This window comes from Fusarium phalaenopsidis, assembly GCF_050370095.1.
Source record: "Fusarium phalaenopsidis strain FUZ10S chromosome Unknown contig_32298, whole genome shotgun sequence".
NCBI classification, from domain to species: Eukaryota; Fungi; Ascomycota; class Sordariomycetes; order Hypocreales; family Nectriaceae; genus Fusarium; species Fusarium phalaenopsidis.
Genome location: NW_028145407.1, coordinates 1,559,203 through 1,575,400, shown reverse-complemented (window position 1 = coordinate 1,575,400; position 16,198 = coordinate 1,559,203). Strand labels below are relative to the sequence as shown.

General features: G+C 55.1%; 5 protein-coding genes across 5 annotated transcripts; 2 read left to right on the top strand and 3 right to left on the bottom strand.

Annotated features, from left to right (window-relative positions):
* Window positions 1-1,498: 1,498 nt before the first annotated feature.
* LRP88_07043 (uncharacterized protein) lies at window positions 1,499-2,125 on the top strand (the record flags this gene model as incomplete). The annotated part of the gene is made up of 1 exon (XM_083243580.1): window positions 1,499-2,125. The coding sequence occupies one exon, from the start codon at window positions 1,499-1,501 to the stop codon at window positions 2,123-2,125; it is 627 nt and encodes a 208-aa protein (XP_083100804.1).
* A 1,242-nt stretch (window positions 2,126-3,367) lies between these two features.
* LRP88_07042 (LIM-domain binding protein-domain-containing protein) lies at window positions 3,368-5,872 on the bottom strand (the record flags this gene model as incomplete). The annotated part of the gene is made up of 6 exons (XM_083243579.1): window positions 3,368-3,847; window positions 3,903-4,217; window positions 4,269-4,568; window positions 4,625-5,275; window positions 5,329-5,516; window positions 5,581-5,872. The coding sequence occupies 6 exons, from the start codon at window positions 5,870-5,872 to the stop codon at window positions 3,368-3,370; spliced, it is 2,226 nt and encodes a 741-aa protein (XP_083100803.1).
* Window positions 5,873-9,268: 3,396 nt separating this feature from the next.
* On the bottom strand, window positions 9,269-11,797 carry LRP88_07041 (HbrB-like-domain-containing protein; the record flags this gene model as incomplete). Its single annotated transcript, XM_083243578.1, has 1 exon — window positions 9,269-11,797. The coding sequence occupies one exon, from the start codon at window positions 11,795-11,797 to the stop codon at window positions 9,269-9,271; it is 2,529 nt and encodes an 842-aa protein (XP_083100802.1).
* Window positions 11,798-12,196: 399 nt separating this feature from the next.
* On the top strand, window positions 12,197-12,466 carry LRP88_07040 (uncharacterized protein; the record flags this gene model as incomplete). Its single annotated transcript, XM_083243577.1, has 1 exon — window positions 12,197-12,466. One exon carries the CDS (start codon window positions 12,197-12,199, stop codon window positions 12,464-12,466), a length of 270 nt encoding a protein of 89 aa, XP_083100801.1.
* A 210-nt stretch (window positions 12,467-12,676) lies between these two features.
* Window positions 12,677-16,087, bottom strand: LRP88_07039 (uncharacterized protein; the record flags this gene model as incomplete). Its single annotated transcript, XM_083243576.1, has 4 exons — window positions 12,677-13,274; window positions 13,325-13,433; window positions 13,486-15,921; window positions 16,006-16,087. The coding sequence occupies 4 exons, from the start codon at window positions 16,085-16,087 to the stop codon at window positions 12,677-12,679; spliced, it is 3,225 nt and encodes a 1,074-aa protein (XP_083100800.1).
* Between the last annotated feature and the right edge of the window lie 111 nt (window positions 16,088-16,198).

Below are 16,198 nucleotides of genomic sequence, written 5' to 3'. Positions count from 1 at the left end.
ATAGGTGCAAACATCCATTGTTGGTTAAGTGATTGACTCCAGTCAAGTTACACTGTAACGTTTTCTTATAGTCACTGAATTGCATTGCTTCGACCTTGTTACACGGGCTTCACGAACCCAAACTTCAAGAAACATACTCTTCTCAACACCAACCCACAACGCCGACAACATTCATTCAGAACGTTGTTACTCCGCCATGCTGACGCTTGACAAGTATCTAGCTCTATAAACATCCCGTTACTCACCCCATAGACACCATAGAACATATTCTATTCACCCATGCCTTATGAATTGCATCACAACCTACTCTACTATGGTGATTCTATGAGTAGACTCTGTATTACCTTGACTGGACTTAATATATAAACCCATATGCTCAACTCTATTTAGACCTTACTCTTTATTTTCCAAACATCGAGACTTCTGCAAACGCCATGTCCTATTATTTCCAGCCTCTTGTTGGCCTCCCTGTATACTTCTACCCGGCCACTTCCCTTTACTATCAACTCGCGCCTGTTCTTTTACCCCTGCCCCGGACAGCCATTATTCCTTGCATTAGAATCAAGGTAATCTTTCACAGAGACGGAGTTGTCCTTGGGTCGAACGATGCTGTCTATCATACTCCTCCATCTCGAGAGACACTGCTAGGAAACCTTGCCTGGTGGTCCAAGAACCATGGTCTAGGAGATAGAGTATACTCAGGACAGGCAACGCTATACCTAACAAGTAGTTTACTGCCTACTCTATCGATCCTGCCCGAAACTGGAGTTGTGAGGCCTTCAAATACTGTGAGGACAGTTTCGCTTGCAGAACAGCACTCGGTCTGGCAATTTGAGAACATGATGTCCGGGATAGCGACAAGGAACCTTGGGGCATTTATTGTTGTGGATGTAGGAGCTTTTGATCAGATTCATGGGGCTACAGGACAGGGAGACAACAACCAACAACAGAGATCTCCAACGACGAGCCAGCAAATTGATCAAGGTCCGCCCACAGATGATCAACCTCCAGATGATGCATCACCCGATGGTGCAGGCACAGGAGGCGGTCAGCCACCGCAAGATCAAAACGACGGGCAGACACAACAGGGCAATGGTGAGCCGGAGCCAAGTCAAGGGGGAACTGCAAACGGTTGAATGGAAATCAATTCGGTTGACACATGTCAAGAACTTTTCCAGAAATAGCGAGCAAATTGGTTTGATCTTGATGAAGAATACCAAGTAAACGTTTGCAAATGTTAATACGTTGAACCTTGCCTCCTCGAAGTAATATCCTCTGCCATTACTACTTTGACTGCAGCCCAATCGAAGCTACACCTTGTTGAATCGCAAACCAAGTTTCGAACAATAGTTAGACCCAAACGAGACGAGTTTCCAGACAAGATTGATCCTGAGCTGCCAGAGGTTCTCTGCCCCCTCCTTTCATAGCTGCAACCCATCCCCATCAACACAACTTCACAACTCACAAACTCCCACCAAAGCAGAACAACAAAAAGACAATGGACGTCTGCATCACCGCCCAGGAGCCCTTCTCCTGTGAGCCCATCCGCTCAAAGCCCTTTGAACCAGTGCAGACCTCCCAAAAGGCTGCCAACGACGCCTCCGCCTCCGCCTCGGCCCCTCTCCTCCTGGGAGCAAAGTCCTCCTCCTCCGCCTCCAAGCCCAAGGAGCTCGAGTTCGAGCTCATCACCTACGATCCCTCGAACGACAGCTCCCTAACTCACCCCTGGGATGTCGCCCAGGAGCCCGTCCGCCTCCCCGTCGGCTCGACAAAGAGCCAGCTCCTCAACCTGCTTCGCACTCAACTCCCAGTTCCCTCCGCCTCAGCCAAGAAGACGGGCACCTTTCGCCTCAGCCGCACCATCCGCCGCCAGAAGCTCGCTGCCGCCACTTTGTTCCTGACGTTTGGCGGCGTGGTCGTTCCCCTGGGCCCTAAGGAGGAGGACTGGCACTACCGCAACGCCATCACCAAGACGGACCTCCTCGAGCGCACCGAGGGGGAGTGGTACCTGATCAAGGAGATGATTGCTTCGTCGAGTGGCTCGCTTAAGTGCTACATCGTCATCCGCGGCGAGGTGCCCTCGAACAGGAAGTCGTCTGGCTGGTGGTTCAGCAGCCGCTCTTGAGCGCCCCCAACACACACCTTCAAGCCCATCAATGCAGAGATCCTCACCTCAAGACAAAAGGTCAAGACTTCGGAAAAGGGGATAATGGCACCTGTTCGGACATGACTGACTATTTGACAACGGGGTTACTCGCATGTGAAGAATGGCATCTTGTGGTGGAACTCGTGGCTTGGTCGAGAATTAGGGAATACGTGGAAGGGAACTCAACTAGTACTAAATGACATATGTTGTCTGATGTCTTAAATGTGAATACTAGTCTGTTGTCCTTTGCGTCGCTGGTGAATGCATGGCTATACTCGCCTACCACGCATCCATGGCGTCTTGCTGCTCCAAGTTGACAACCCTCATTATCATACACATACATCACAACCTGCAAGAGAACAAATAGCTTTGGGCGAGCAAAAAGATATTAAACTTCTGCTATGCAAATGCCTCTCTGTTAAATAGCATCAGCAACATATAAGTGCTTCAACTACCCTCCAGATCGGATGCAACGACACAATAAGACCAAACGCCATAGTTAGCCTAGGTATAATCTGAACAAACCCTTGATATCCACGCGCCCCTAGACTGCTCATGAGCCAACCTCTTCCTCTCCATGGATCTCTCTCTTGTCTTTGATACTTGGTATAGCACACCCTTTCATAACAGCAGCATGCCCGATCCAATCCTCTGTCTCTGTAAACTCCCCCCCATCCCAATACACCGGATTGCTTGCTGGGTGTCTTTTTCAAAACAAGGAAAAGAAAAATACTGGTCAAACACAAAAGTAGTCAGGGCTTCCGACGCCAACCCGTGCCGTGAGCCTCTGTAGTCGTACACGAGTAACTGCAACTCCGTTACCCAAATTAAAGCCCGGGATCCCCCTTTCGCCTCTATCCATCCACCCTGCCCGCTTGAGAATCCGAATATGGTGGCATCGTCAACCGTCGTGATGCCCATCTCCAGCAAACATCTGCCCCCATAGTGTGCCTCGTGCAGGCTTCTCAAGAGCATCCACCATGTAATAACCACAAACACGGCCAGGGGGAGGGGACCGTGACAGCGGCGAGCAATTGCGCCGAACCATATGCTTTCCAATCTCCCACATCCACAGGATTTTCCAAGAGCCAAGTCCAGAGCAAAACCAACCTCACAAAGACGCCGCCATGCAACATGATGCATAATGAAAAAAACAAGGAGCCGCAACACGCCTGCTCTGACGCCTGCAGCTTATAAACAAGTTCATCTCGTCCGGCATGTCTACGCCGGCGGGTTGCCCTTGAGGCGCTTCGTCATACGCGGTGTGGGAGGCTTCGCGTTGCGTGGCATTCCGTTCGTGGCCGGTGTGGGAGCCCCAGATCCGTCCTCTTCCTTGACTGCCGAGGGTCTTCTTCGCTTATTCGATGCTGGCGATGTGTTTGCGCTGGGCCCGCTTGAACCAGTGCCCTGTTGGCTTTGCTGCATTTGCATTCCAGGAGCCTGCATGTGACCAGGTGCCGGGCTTCCAATGTGAGGCGATCCAGGGAGGTTCATGTGTGCCGTGGCTGGGCTGGCACCCATGGGAAATTGTCCGAAGCTAGGTGTACGGGCCCCCGGGGGCATCGGCTGTCCGTTCATGGTGGGAGGGACTCCGTTGATTTGTGTCGCGACGTACTGTTCGAGAGCCTGATAAGGTCCGAGGCCGGGATTCGAGTGGAAGAATCCGAATAATGGGTTCATCTGTCCCATCACTTCAACAATCTGGACGTAGTTTATTAGCCTCACTCTTTACTTACGCTGAGTGAGTCACCCCTACCTCAAGAAACTGGAAAACCGCTTGTGTTACACCCTTGCTGTTGACCGCAGCCTCGGGGAGATCCACGAGAACCTCGGGCGGCTGGGTCTGAGGGGACTTGAGTTGTCGGCCCTTGCCCTTCTTGGATAGTTCTGGCGACTTGCCGTCCTGTGAGTTAGCCTTGTGCCATTCCTTCATCCACATGTGGGCGGGCTTCGCGGCATCGATGACCTGCTTTCGCGAAATGTATTCCTCGTGGCTGGTGGTTAGGAACTCGAAGAGTTCGATCTTCTGCTCAGCGTCAAACTGCGCCCGGAGTGTTCCGCTCGCAACCAGCTATCGACCCAGTCAGTCTTGGTTCGCACCCAACACATTGATGCAACTTACGTGGGATCCTGTCTCGAACCAATACACCAGACTAGCCTTAGAGTTTTCTATGCAGTGGCAGTCTCCAGGCAGAGGTCGATCTGTTACGCCCTTGTCCATAATCAATTGCATGTTCTTGACGCCGCTGCCAAAGTGAGTATGGAAGTATCGTGCGATGGCGGGATAGGCAATCTCGTATTGCTTGTCAGTTGTATCTTCGGCGTCCGTGATGTGCAGCGAGTGTCGGAAGACTCCGTTCTGAGAGAAGAATCGAGCGACGAATGCGTTCCAGTAAGAGAGATCATCTCGACCCTTGGAGCCCTGTTGATGACTTATTAGCCTGACAGAATCCGCGATCGCGCGAAATGAGGACTTACAGGATATCCGCTCAGATGCTCGCTGAACTGCATCAGCTTCAACAAGCACTGACCCTTCATGTTATCTCTTCGCTGCTGCTGCTGCAGCATCGAATTCTGGATCGCCAGCTGCTGCGCCGCCGCATTCATTTGGTGCTGCTGCTGCTGTGTCGGAGCCTGCGGCTGAGGTTGCGGCTGAGCCTGTGGTTGAGGCTGGGGCTGCGCCTGGGATTGGGCGGGTGTCTGGGGAACTTGCGGCTGGCTATGACCGGGCGGCATCTGGTTTGGCTGGGCCGGAGTCGAGTTGGGTGTTTGGGCTGGAGTTTGGGGACCAGTGGGAGCTGGGGTGCCGGCCTGAGATGATTGCTGAGGGGTTTGCTGGGGCTGCTGACCAGGTTGTGGTGGTTGCGATTGAGGTTGTGGCTGAGGCTGCCCTTGAGGCTGCTGGCCCTGTTGGTTCGCCATCTGGTTCTGGAGGGAAGCGGCAGCGAGCTGATTCTGCTGCATATTCTGCATGCTCTGAGCATTCATCTGCATCTGCTGGCCTGGGTTAGGGCCACCCTGCATCTGTTGCTGAGCATGAGCCGCTTGCTGCTGCTGCTGCTGATGTTGCTGTTGCTGCAGAGCAAGCTGTTGAGCCATGATAGCCTGAGCTTGAGGGTGTTGCTGTCCCTAGAAGTGTTAGTCTACAATGAGCTGCGCGTTCGCGAATCACTCCCACTCACCGGACCCATTCTGGCAGCCCTCAGTTGGTGAAGTTGCTGGGGGTTGAGATTCATCTGTGCCATGTTCATGGGCATGCCTCCCTGCATGTTGGCCTGGAAAGCTTGCTGAGCCATGAGGTGTCGGGCCTGTTGCTGATGTTGGAGGAGTTGCTGCTGGCGCATCGCAGCGATCGCTTGCGGGTTACCGACTGTGGAAGAGAACGGTTAGCGGGTGCAAAAGCATAATGACAGAGGTGCCGAGAGAACACGTACAGTGCTGTAATTGCTGCTGCTGGAACATTTGCTGTTGCGCGGGATTGAGGTGCTGCAAAGCATGAGCATTTGGGTTCGCACCCGGCGGCATACCGCCCATCAAGGCAGGGTTTACTTGTGCTCCGGGAGCAGAGACCATGGGTCCGCCAAACTGATGAGGTATCCCGGCGTTGGGAGCGCCTTGCTGGCCTGGGTTGTGAGGCATGCCGGGGCCCATAGGGTGGCCGGCGACACCTGGATGCCCCATACCGGCGGGATGCCCAGAGAAATTTGGGCCCATACTGGTTGCCATCATGACTGACTGGTCGGGTCGATTATCCACGGCGTGGATATCGACAGGCGCGTTGTAATACTATCGCATGCGCTGGCGTTGAGCAATGGCGATGACCGGGCTGTGGCCTCGGACGCGGATGCGAAAGCCGATGGTTGGGTATTGGGTGGCGGAGGTGATCTATCCTGTTTCGCGTGTCGCGACGGGACAGGGTCGGGGGGCCCAATGCGATAGCGGTCGAATCCGAATGGGTGAGGTCGGCGACGGCAAAACAAAGAAAGAAGAAGCAGGAACTCTCTATCAAGACGTGAATCGGCAAGGCGAAGAGGATCGACGAGGCATCGGCGATGGTGGAAAAAATGAGGTTTGGGTTGAATTGGTGGTGTGGTTTCGCGATGCGGATAGACAAGAGAAGTGGCCGACGGGGGGAAGACCGGACGGCAGGCGAATGAGGTGACGATGGGGCGAGTGGCACGTCACGGGATTCCAGAGGTCGAGACCGGCGGGCGGATTAGAGGAGCAAGACGGACGTGGCCGCCGTGGTGGTGAAGAGCGATGCCGAAGAGCAACACGGATTGATGAGAAAGAGGTTGACGATTGTCGGGAAGGGGTCCAGGGGAATGGATGCGAAAGACGCGGGAGTGCGATATGCCACAATCAGACAGCCAGACGAGACGGGAGGGCGATCCGCTTTCAGTGCTTGCTTGATGGGCTGGGCTGGGCTGGGGGGACGGGGCACGGGGGGAAGAGGGAGAGACGGGAGTCGCAGGGACTTGGGCTGGAGAGTGGGCGAGTGGGTGGGCTCTGGGTTGAATTTCCCGCGCGGGCGCGCTTGTCCTTGCTCTTCTGGACTGGACTGGACTGGCACTGAGACGAAGTGCGACGTGCGACGGCGGGCCCGGCACTGAGGTACGCTGGGCTGGGCTGGCTTGCCTCGACCCAACAGCGAGGGAACCAAGAGTGAGAGACGTCCGGGGGGGAGTCTGACGTGACGGGGGGTCGGGGCTGACCTCTTGTCGAGTTGGCTGTCTTGGTTGGGGAGGAGGAGGAGAAGGAAGAAGAAAAGAAGGAGGAGGAAGAGTGAGGAGCTGCGAGAGCGAGACAGGCAGGATGTGGAAGAGAAGGGCGCCGGTATCGTTGCGCGGTTGGTGCCTTTTTGGTCAAGAGTGGACGGACCAAGGATAGAGGTCGGAAGAGGGACGAGTCAAGGAGGACGTCGCCAGGCAAGGCAAGGCAAGGCACGGCCAAGATACTGTCTAGCTCCCGAAGGCTATCTCACCCGTTCCGCAGTAATAGTTGCTTGCTGCGATCGGATCGGCCTGTCACAGCAAAGAGACGCAGTTGACAACAACAACGGGCTGCTGCGCAGTGCAGTTCGACAGAGATCGACCGGTTCTTACAGACCGGGGGGTGGCAAAGTGATGGCCCTCTTTGTCTGTCACAATCGTCCTGGATCGATGCGCGCGGGCTTTCGGGGGGAGCCCTCACAGACCTTGAGGCGTGGGTGGGATGGAGTGGGTGAATGAATGAGTAGTTGAGCGAGTGAGTGGGCTCAAGTGGCAGCACGGCGAGTCCTGATACGTGAAGGCAGACAAAGAGGTGGGAATTTTTCGGCCAACACGGACCAGGGACCCGAGACCGAAGGTGGGCACATGCAGTTAAGCCGTAAGAAGCCCCCATGTCGCATCCGGCCATGGACACAAACAGTGCTTCAGTGTTCGTGAGAAGCTGTGTGAGATGGTGATCCTGTAATTTCATTCCTCTCAAGTCGGTGGCTGGGAAGTGCCCCTTTACCCATCAATGCGAGGCCATAACCCGCTACAGTCATATACGCTCCCAAGGTGAGATCCCTGACGACACGCGACGATTCCCAGACCCGGGGTCCGCGTTTCCCAATCCTTGGAATCGCATTCCACAAGCGCGTCTTTGAACCTGAGGTTATCCGGGCCAAATTTCCTTCGCTGCAAGTTGCCGACGGGAGCAGTCGGTAGACAAAGGGGAGAGAGTCAATTAGCCGCGGAAAGTCAAAATCTAGGCCAAACTCTCCTGTCGGAGTCCTACCCGTGAAGGAATAATTGCCAAAAACTTTCCGGTCGTCACGTGGCCGCAATTAACTGCCTCTCCTTTGTTTGCCAGAAGACCTTAGGTAAGTGCTCCATAGATAAGGTCCGGCGACAAATTTGTTCCATGCATCTATCGCGGCTCCGGCATTAAAGACCAGCTTGGCTTCCGCCGCTAGAGCGTTTAGGGCTAGATCACCGGTCACGTGCGGGCACACAGTGTCGAGAAACGAAAATTTTCGCCGCACTGTTAGGCAATATCTTCACTCGTCGCGAACCTCGAATTCATTCTTTCCAACAACAATCCTTTCACACTCGACAAAGCCGCCTTCTCTCTGATCATCCGTGAGCACCACGCGCGAAACCGCACAGCAACGATTTCCCCGGAGCAAGCTGTTTTGATTTGGACAGCTTCGTTGACGAGCGGTCTTTCTGCGTGTTCCGGTTGCAATATCGGTGGTCAATCTGAGGGATGGCTTGATTTTTTCATGCAGCCTTGATGGTAAGACCACACTTCCCCCTTTCTCCTGCGCCGCCGCCCTCCCTTTACCCCCTCCATCTGAATGATGACACTTGTAAACAAGTCTTCTTTTCCCAACCGAATCGACCATGAAGAAATTCAGTTCTGTTCGGGCCCTAGGCCTGTTACTTGCCAGTATCTTTGTCTGACTACACACCACACTTTTCTCATGATGGCAGAAACGTGCTTTTGCAGCTTTGCTAACAAGACTGCGCAGATTTTTCACTTGCCACCAACATCAACTTTTTGCGACTAACCACGACAGCTCAACGAGCTTCTTCTCAACGGACAATGTAAGTTCTTTACTTTTTTCAACAGCATAAAACAACACGACAATTTGCATGATGAAATTTCCATACACATTCGCAGTTTCCACTTGAGTCCCGATCGAGCCTTTTTTGGGACAAATGAAGGTTTATTCTTCCTTGGATGTCTGATCAAAGTCGATGTTTTTTTGCTGTTGCTCTTTACGATCTTTCCAGAGTCGAAGCTAACAAAACAAAAGAATAGGTCCACTTCGAGTTGCACTGTCTGTAGTATACAATGAAATTTTATATCAATCTTAAACTTGCCTCCACTCGTGAAAACTCTGATGTGACTGGTTCCCTGGACGTTAAATCCTTGTTTCTCACTGGATGCTTGACGGTCCGCTTCATGTCCCGTTGATGATCTCGTTGTAGGTAGCCCAATGATTTCTAGATATGGATTGGTGTATGTGTATCATCTCAGTTTTGCTTGTTCATTTCAACATGTCGTATCCCAACGCCGTGGCAACTATATCCATATCCACCTTTGACGGGCACGCTTCAACTGCTCTTCAGAGGCCGTCATCACTTTCTAAGCAACGCGCACCTCATCTCTCAAGTCCTCCCTTCTAACCCTGCCACCAACAATTCCTCTCCTGTTCCTTCCCGTCCGTCCCCTTCCAAGCCAGTTCAGCTTGAGCATCTTACATAGCTCCACTACCTTCTCGTTACCGTCGTCGTCCGCGTCTCCGGCCGACACCCCGGACAGTACGCTCATGCACTGCAGCATCCGGCCGACCATGTCGGTCACGTGCTTGGAGTCCTCAACATTCTGCTCCCGCTCGCGCAGGCTGCCCAGCGACGGAGGGGGAGGCATCCCGCCCGAGGGTGTAAATGGCCGGAGGACGCCATCGCTGGCGTGGCTACCGAAGCTGACGTTGCTGATGGCGCGGCTGCGCCCCCCTGCCGAGCCCTCACCAAGGAGCGTCGTGCTGGTGGAATTGTACGAGGCGACTGAGGGGTCGAGGGACATGGCGGTGCCGGGGCGGGCCATGGAGTTGAGGGACTCGGAGGGAGACGTGGAGAGAGCGGCCTCGGGAGGGGGTGACGACAGGGCCATGTTGGCCAGTGACGAGGGGAGAAACTCTAGAGAGAGCCGCGAGAAGATGGTCTTGAGCGTCTCATAGCGTGGTAGAATGACGATATCTCTGTAAGCGATGAGGACCAGCCTCCTCACGTCGAGAACCGCCGAGGCCGGAGCCACGCGGGCAGGCTTGTCCGACGAGGCCGATGACGCCAGGGCACCGCCCCAGAAGTCTCGGGCCTGCTCTCCGGTCATGAGCGTACCGCACCCTGAGACTTCAAGGTCCAGCGGGAGGAATACGGCCTGCATGTACGGCAGGATGGACGTAAAGGTAAACATCCAGAGCTCCACCAGTGTCGGGATGAAACGGTCTTCGGGCGTATTTCGTAGTGTCCGGTCAAGGGACGAAAACCCCGTAGCTAGCAGATCACGCAGGTCCTCTAGCATGGTATTGGGTGAGCGTCTATGCATACACCACTGGATATGCACCTGCACCACCCTGTTGAAGTCCTCCACGGGGAGACGCAGGTCCTCGCCCTCAAAGATGACCAGCAGCTTGGCCTTGAGATACGGCCACGCGTCGTCGGCGGACATGTGGTGGTGAAGCCCGAGCTTGCCGGGGTCCACGGGGTCGTAGATGCTCGACTGCGACGGCAGACTGCTCGGCCCGGGCCATTCGCTCTGCAGGTTGAAGCTCGACTCGCTCTCCAGGCGGCTCTCGGATCGCTCGGCGAGCTTCTTGTCCTTTTTGGTCTTGACGAACCCGGACGAGTTGGGTCCGGGGCTCGGGGGGATGTTGAAGTTGTACAGGGGGTTGGGCGCATTTGGATCCGTGGGTAGAGAGTTGCTGGCTGCCGAGGAGAGCGGTAGATGATACTCATCCTTGAGCTTGTGTTTCTGCCGAGAGAGGAAGTGGTGCTTCTTCTCCTTTTCCTTTCCCTTCTCTTCAGTAGGAGTCTCAATTGGCCGAATAGTAGCTGAAGACGAATTGTTGAGGTTGTAGATAGACTGATTGCTTGGGTCAACCAGACTGCTCGTGCTAAAGTTCCCACGCTGTAGAGCAGACAGAGCAGAGCCAATCTTTCCGGGACTCGGCAGCGGCTTGTCCTTCGTCTCGCCCTTGGTGCTAATCTTTCCTGGGCGCGAAAACAGCTTGACCTTTGACTTCTCCGTCTTGAGCGGCTTCTCGGACGCAGGCGGCGGAGGTGGAGGCTGCGAGTACGGCTGAGGCGACACCGAGTGCGGCCCTCGCGGGGAGCTATGTCCCGACCGCGGGAACACGACGTTGGCCGCGGCCGTGGCAGCGGCAGACGAGTGAGCGCCTCCGACGTGTCCCCCGTGGTTCCCAAAGCCGCTGTCTCGTGGGGCGCTGGCCTCGGTCAGGCTCAGCATCGGCGGGCTCGTCGGGCCTTTGCCCCCGCTGCCCCTTCGGACACCGTCATTCGGGTCGCCGGGGAATGGGACCGTCTGCGAGCGCTGCCGCGAGTGGTTCTGATGCGACATGACTGCGGCCTGCGCCGCTATCTGGCTCGCCGACATGCCAGCGTTGGACGCAGAGGCAGCTGCAGCTGCAGCGGCAGCCGCAGAGGCCGAGATAGAAGACGGGCCACCGTGGTGTGTCATGCCGATATGCGACGACAGATTCGACGTGCTCATGGACGGTAGCGTTGGCTCAAAGGAGCCCTGGGTAGCCGAGTGCTTTCGCGAGTGTCCCTTGACCAGCGTCGCCGGAGACCCCTGGGTAACGGCCCGCGTCCCCGCCGGTCGGGAAAAGTTGTGATGTCCGAGGCTCGCGCTGCTCGAGCTCGCAGCGAACTGCTGGTATATAGGGGTCGCCGGGGAGCCGGGCTGTCCTTGAGGCTGCCTGGACTTTGGTATCGTGATGGAAGGGCGAGGGGTGGTGGCCTCCTCGTCGTCCGAGGCGTCGACTCGGCGCAGGCCAGCAGCGGGTCGTGAGGATGTCGAGGGCTGGGCGGAAGAGTTTGATAGGGGGGAGAAGCTTCCTGGCCCGCGGGGCTGAGAGCGTGAGGGTTGCATTGTTGTTTATGCGACGACGGGGTCCGTTGTTACATCTTCATCATGGACAGACAGGGCTGTAGGTGGATTCGGCCGTTTCGAAGGGGGGCCTGCGAGAGATATGGACTTTGTAGACGGTCTGTGAGGTTGTAGATGTTTGTGCGACGCTGATGGCCGATGTTTATCGATTGCAAGGGAGAAAAGGGAGAGAGCTGAGGTTGAAGTGTCGTTAACGGTGAGAGCTGAGCCCCATGTTTGGTCCGTATCTTACCTTATCCTGGGGTGCATGGATGTTAAAATGTGGCGTCCCTCGATAAACCCCGCGCCAACAGCTCTAAAATCTCCAACACCACTCTAACATCCATCACCAGAAATTGACCATTCAAGTTTGGATTACGCCTTATCAATTAAACAACCAACATGTCGCAGCCAGCTCTCACCGCAGACTACTCCTCCCCTCTCAGCGAGCCCTTCGCCGTCTCCCACACCCTCCCCGCCATCTCCTCCTCCCCCTCCACCGCCGACAAGACGTCCTACCTCGAAGCCCTCCGCGCCTCGATCGCAGACACTCAGGCTACGATAAATAAGGAGCTTACAGCTCGAATGGAGCAAGACAAGGCACGAGACGCCGCCGCCGAGGCGAAAGAGGAGGAGAATTACGGCGAGGAGGTGCAAGAAGAGGAGGACTGAGACTTCAAGACCAAAGACACATACGCCAATGTCAACGACAACATGTGTTTATTTACGAGGGGTATTGCAAAGAAATATCATACTGGCTGCCACCGATCCAACCCATGCAAATGCTCATCAACACCACTCGACCGTGGAGTCGAGCTGCACATCCCCTAAACGACCCAAGTCGAAAGCAAAGAAAACTCCCAGACACAAAAAAACGACCTTCTAGAATCCCCTTCCCCAGCTTGGCGCCCGCGATCTATCAACCTTGTTCCCCGTTGCCTGGTTCAGGCATCCATAGTGTACCACGGTGTTGTCCGGCAATACCGCCACCACGCTTCCGCCGATGCGCATGCCGCCTCCGAGCTTCTTGTGGCAGACGAAGCAGTGCCGCTCATCTGTTATTGATACGTGCCTGTTGCGTCCGCCCTGGCCGCCCTGAACGTCGTCACCTAGGTGCAGTCGCGCTGCGATGGAGATGCCCTCAGCTTGGCGCAGTCCCGCCACGATCCTTGCTTCGTTCACGAGGCTGTTGGCTGAACGGATGCGGCCTCGGAAGTATGATTCGAGTGACCGCACTGGGAGGTCGTTAGGGATGAGTCCCAGTGTTGACTTTGCTGGGAGACGAGATCCATGTTTGGAAAGGAGGTCCAGTGCTGGCTCAAGGTTGGGCTTGTTTGGTGGCGATGGCTGCAGGTAGAGCGACAACAACGTGTGGTAAATGGACGGTGTTGTGTTTTCCGGATCCTCTCCTGCATCATCCCTTGCATTCGGCTGGGATGATGGAGTAGTATCCTGAGTCAAGTTGACTCGATTACAATAGCTATAAAGGTTAGCTGGTGACAGAATACAAGGCGCCTTGACAAGACATACTCTTCGGCTTTCTGGTAATCCTTCATCTTGAACACATATATCTCAAGCGCCTGCTTGTGCTGGCCCATGTTGCTCAGCACTACAGCCTGCGCCTCGTAGAATGCCGGGTCTGTCATTGTCAGTACAGCCACCACTCAAGCAGTAATAGGGGCATATCTTACCATCTCTTGGAATCAGCCCAAAAGCTTTGCTTAGGCTGTAAACCTGCTTCGATTCCCTCAAAAAGGTAATAAACCGGTCGAGCAAAGCATCCCACTCGTCACCCCTCTGCATTTGCTTCAAGTTCTTGACATAAAGCTCTACCAGGCGGTTGTGAAGATCCGGTGTCATATCCTCCAACTCATTGATGATGTGCTCCAGATACCGACCCTCCAGCTGCATGTCCACGTCATGTAGGAACGCCACGACCTTCTCCCGTGGTAGTGTCTCTGCGTTCTCCGTGTCGCCAATAAAGATCTCCAGAGCTTCATCGGGACTGGCCTTGAGCGTCCACTCGGCATGTCCCAGGATCAGGTCGATTTCGGACGGGGGTAGGTTCTTGAGATACTGAATGGTACGCTCTGGTCCATGGAGAGTTGGTGCAGCCTCATCTGGCTCTTCAGCAGAGCCAAATCTGCGTAGCAACTCTAATGCCTCCTTGTGTAGCTTTTTGCCGTAGAAGAAATCTACCAACTCTGTGTAGCGGTTGTGTTCCAAAAGTTTCTCGTTGACCACGTTAGGATCGCAGAAGTTGGGAATTCGGAACAGTGAACCCGCCAGAGTTGGCCGAGAGAACATGTAGGCACGGAATAGAGTCGTATCGACTAGTCGAAAGGTATTCCGTAACTCCTCTTCCATCTTCTTTTCGGACTCATCGAGCCCCATCCTCAGGAACTTCTCTGCCACATCTTCTGACGAGCCATTGCGTTCGCTTCGGGGCTTCAGGTTTCCGGTAACGGGGTCAATGACTCTCTGAAGTCGAGCACGAGTGCCGGCAAGGTAGCTGTTCAGTTCCAGGACAGCATTCATAAGATCCTTGTCCTTCAGAGGCTTATCCTCGTTTGACTCCGTCTCCTTGACGCTCGCGGTGTCATCGGCATCAGGCGTTTCCCTCTTTGAGATAATAGACGCCGTGTCGGATTGAGGTTTTCTGTAACTGCCGGTAAGATAACGAGCGAAGCCACCTTTGGCTACAGGCGACGGTGATTCGTGAGGTGGCTCGGCAGAGTCTGGAGTACTTGGCCGTGTCCCATTGGTCTTCTTCGGAGATCCAGGGGCTTCTTCCTCCCTCTCTTCCTCCTCACAGCCTGCCCATGCCGATAGTTCTCCTGCAATCTGAGGAGGGTACATCTTGAGCACTCGCTCAGGGGGCGCGTGCACAGTGTCCTCATTGAAGAGATCCATAGACTGTCGATATCTCTTCTTCTTGAACAGCATCTCGGCCTTAAGCATCTTGACTTCCCGAAGCGTCTGGGTCTTGTCCTTCAATAGAGCATCCTCCAGCATCTCGAGAATGCTTATGGCTTCGTCAAACTTGGCACCGTCCACCAGCTCCTGGATTTGAGAATCATAGTCTGTTGCGTCCATCTTCCACACACACCGCTCGCTCGAGATGTGGAAGCCCTTGCCGGCATGGGCCAAGCTCACTGTAGGCGGTGGGAAGTGAAGCTGTGCCGCTCCCGGAAGAGCCAGATTTTGCAGAAGTGAAAGGGTAGACGGATTCCGGACTTCAAGGGAGCCCTTTGACGGAGCTTGTAATGCGAGGATATAGGGGTACGAGTACCCTATCGACTCAGGAGCTGACTGCCAAGGAATCTGCCGCCTCTCCAAAGGCTTCCCGTCATCGTCGATGAACAATGTGTTGATATCCTTGGCGAGGAGCATCTCCCCTTCTGCCAGCTTGGCCGCCAACGGCTTGGGCATGTATCCTCCCAAACCCATATATCCCATTCCAGCACTGCTCATAGCACCGAAGCGGCTCGTCTGTCCAGCTGCAGGGCCTGCCCCGGGGCTCACAATCTCCTCTATTTCACGGGTCACGACGTTGACCATGACATATCCACCGTTCATGCCGCACACCAGTTTCGTTGCGCTCGCCCATGTCACGGACCGGATCGATTCAGCCAAGATGACCTCCCCAATATCGTCCGACAGCTCGCTCTCGTGCCAACTCCATAGCAATAGCTTTCTCTTGACCGCAACCGCCAATCTGCTGATAATCTCGGGAATGCCCGTGTCCGGATCCTTAACGATATTCGACGTCACAGCAAAGCACGACGCGTTCTTGGTTCGGCTCAGCGTCTCGACAAGCTCGTAAGTCTGTAGATCGTATAACGAAACGTGATAGTTCGAGAGCGACACGATCGTGTTTGCCTCCTTGATTATGGCTAGCTGCTCAATGGAGCGCGTCGAGAAGCGTTCTACCTCACGCAGCAGATCGGTGGGTTTCACGGGCACCGTGGGCACCGCGGGCACCTTCAGAGGGGCAACGTCCCCGTTCGTTGGAGAAGCCGGGGCGGCATTTTTATCGGCGGAACCGTTGGTAGGTTGGTCGGGGAGCTCGTTGAGGCGGTAGACACGGAGGGCGCCGCTGTTAAGGCCGACGAGAACACGGTCACCTAGGATCAGGTCAATCACAGCTCATGCAGCAACAGCCATTGTCTGCCAAGAGACAAGACTGGGAGCCCGGAACAGTCTCATACCGTACGCGAGGATCGTCTCGATCTTGGACCTGTCTCGCTGGCGCAGCTCGATGATGGGACGGGCTGTGAAGGCGGAGAGCATGGCGCCGGCCAGCTCGAAGCTGTGATGGCTATCCGGAGAGGAGGCGCATCAGATGAAGGAGAAGTAGCAAAGGCGTAGAGTTCCCTCGGGCCGAACAAGGACACAGAGATG